The sequence below is a fragment of the Nestor notabilis genome, unplaced genomic scaffold (assembly GCF_000696875.1).
Source record: "Nestor notabilis isolate BGI_N333 unplaced genomic scaffold, ASM69687v1 scaffold19501, whole genome shotgun sequence".
In the NCBI taxonomy this organism is placed as follows: Eukaryota; Metazoa; Chordata; class Aves; order Psittaciformes; family Psittacidae; genus Nestor; species Nestor notabilis.
The window spans coordinates 1-1,308 of NW_009915462.1; the positions used below are offsets into that span (position 1 = coordinate 1).

At 50.3% G+C, this 1,308-nt stretch overlaps 1 protein-coding gene across 1 annotated transcript in view; it reads left to right on the forward strand.

The window, feature by feature from the left end:
- Positions 1–1,062: 1,062 nt before the first annotated feature.
- LOC104413224 (rho GTPase-activating protein 32-like) overlaps positions 1,063–1,308 on the forward strand; it is a gene marked incomplete at its 5' end in the record, with an annotated part of 2,275 nt that continues 2,029 nt past the window's right edge. Inside the window, one exon of the mRNA XM_010024155.1 lies at positions 1,063–1,297. Within this exon, the coding sequence (XP_010022457.1) occupies positions 1,063–1,297 (235 nt within the window). The remainder of the gene's footprint in view (positions 1,298–1,308) is intronic.

Consider the following 1,308-nt stretch of genomic DNA (forward strand, 5'->3'; position numbering starts at 1 on the left):
GGAGAGTCCCAGTCCAAATGGCGTGAGGCAGGGGAGTCACAGGATACTGAGGGTTCCACCAGAGCCAGCCTCAGAGGGAAGCAGCACAGGATTTCCTCAGGGAACACCCCAATATAGAATCATAGAATGGTTTGGGTTGGAAAGGACCTTAAATCTCATCCAGTTCCAACCCCCTGCCACAGGCAGGGACACCTCACACTAAGCCGTGTCGCTCTGTACAACCTAGCCTTGAACACTGCCAGGGATGGAGCATTTACCTCTTCTCTGGGCAACCTGTGCCAGGGCCTCACCACCCTTACAGGGAAGAACTTCTTCCTTATATCCAACCTGAACTGTTCCCCTTGGTTTTAAGGAAATAAAAAGGTATCTGCTGGGGTAACTAGTACAGGGAATACTAGTTTAGAAGTGCTCGGAAACAAGGAAGAACTTCTGCATCCTCTCTTGTGGCAGGTTCCCCAACACTGGACACTCCCAAGATAAGGATGCTGGGACATCTAGTCTAGGTCATGCTTTGCCTAGAAAGGTTGGGCCAGATGATCCTTAAAGTCCCTTCTAGCCTGGGATTGTAGGATTCTTCACTGAGGCTGACAATACCCTCAGATTCCTTGCATGAGAGTTAGACATCCACTCAGAAATCCAAACTGTTGCAGCCTGTCTTAAACACCATAGCCACATTGAAGGAAGGGGTTTCTGCTGTATTACACCACTTGATCTGCTCACTAGGGCGTGAGAAGTTTAAATCCAGGTGCATTTTCATTTGAATAAGTATATTCGTAAGCAAAACACTGTGTAAAAGTTTTAACCTGTTGCTATAGACAGACAGCTCCTCCCCTTGCCCTAGATTGCCATTTGTGATGGGTCCCAACACCTCCTAGAGGCACCACCAGCCCCTTGCTTTTGCTGAGGGAGGAAACTTCCACATCTCCTCTTTCCCAGAAGCACATTAGCTCTCCAGAGCAGACCAGAACTTAAACTACACTGATAATCCATATAAGCATCTGTGATTTTAGCTGCAGAACAGGAGGGGGAAAGCTTGTGTCTAACCAGTTCTTTTCTCTGTAGGTATGGGGCACAACTGCACCTGAGAAGCCACCAGAGCCCACGCCTGGCTTTGTCTCAGAAGGCAGTTCCACCACCCGCTGTTCCTCTTCTTCTGTGACCACGGGCCACCAGAGCCACGTGGAAAAGCCTCGGGAGACGACAAGGGCTCCCCCTCTGCACCTGCGGTCTGAGTCCGTCCCTACTCACTCCTCCTACAGCTTCACACCCCCTGTCCCGCGTGTGAGAACACTGGGGCGCCAAATCGAT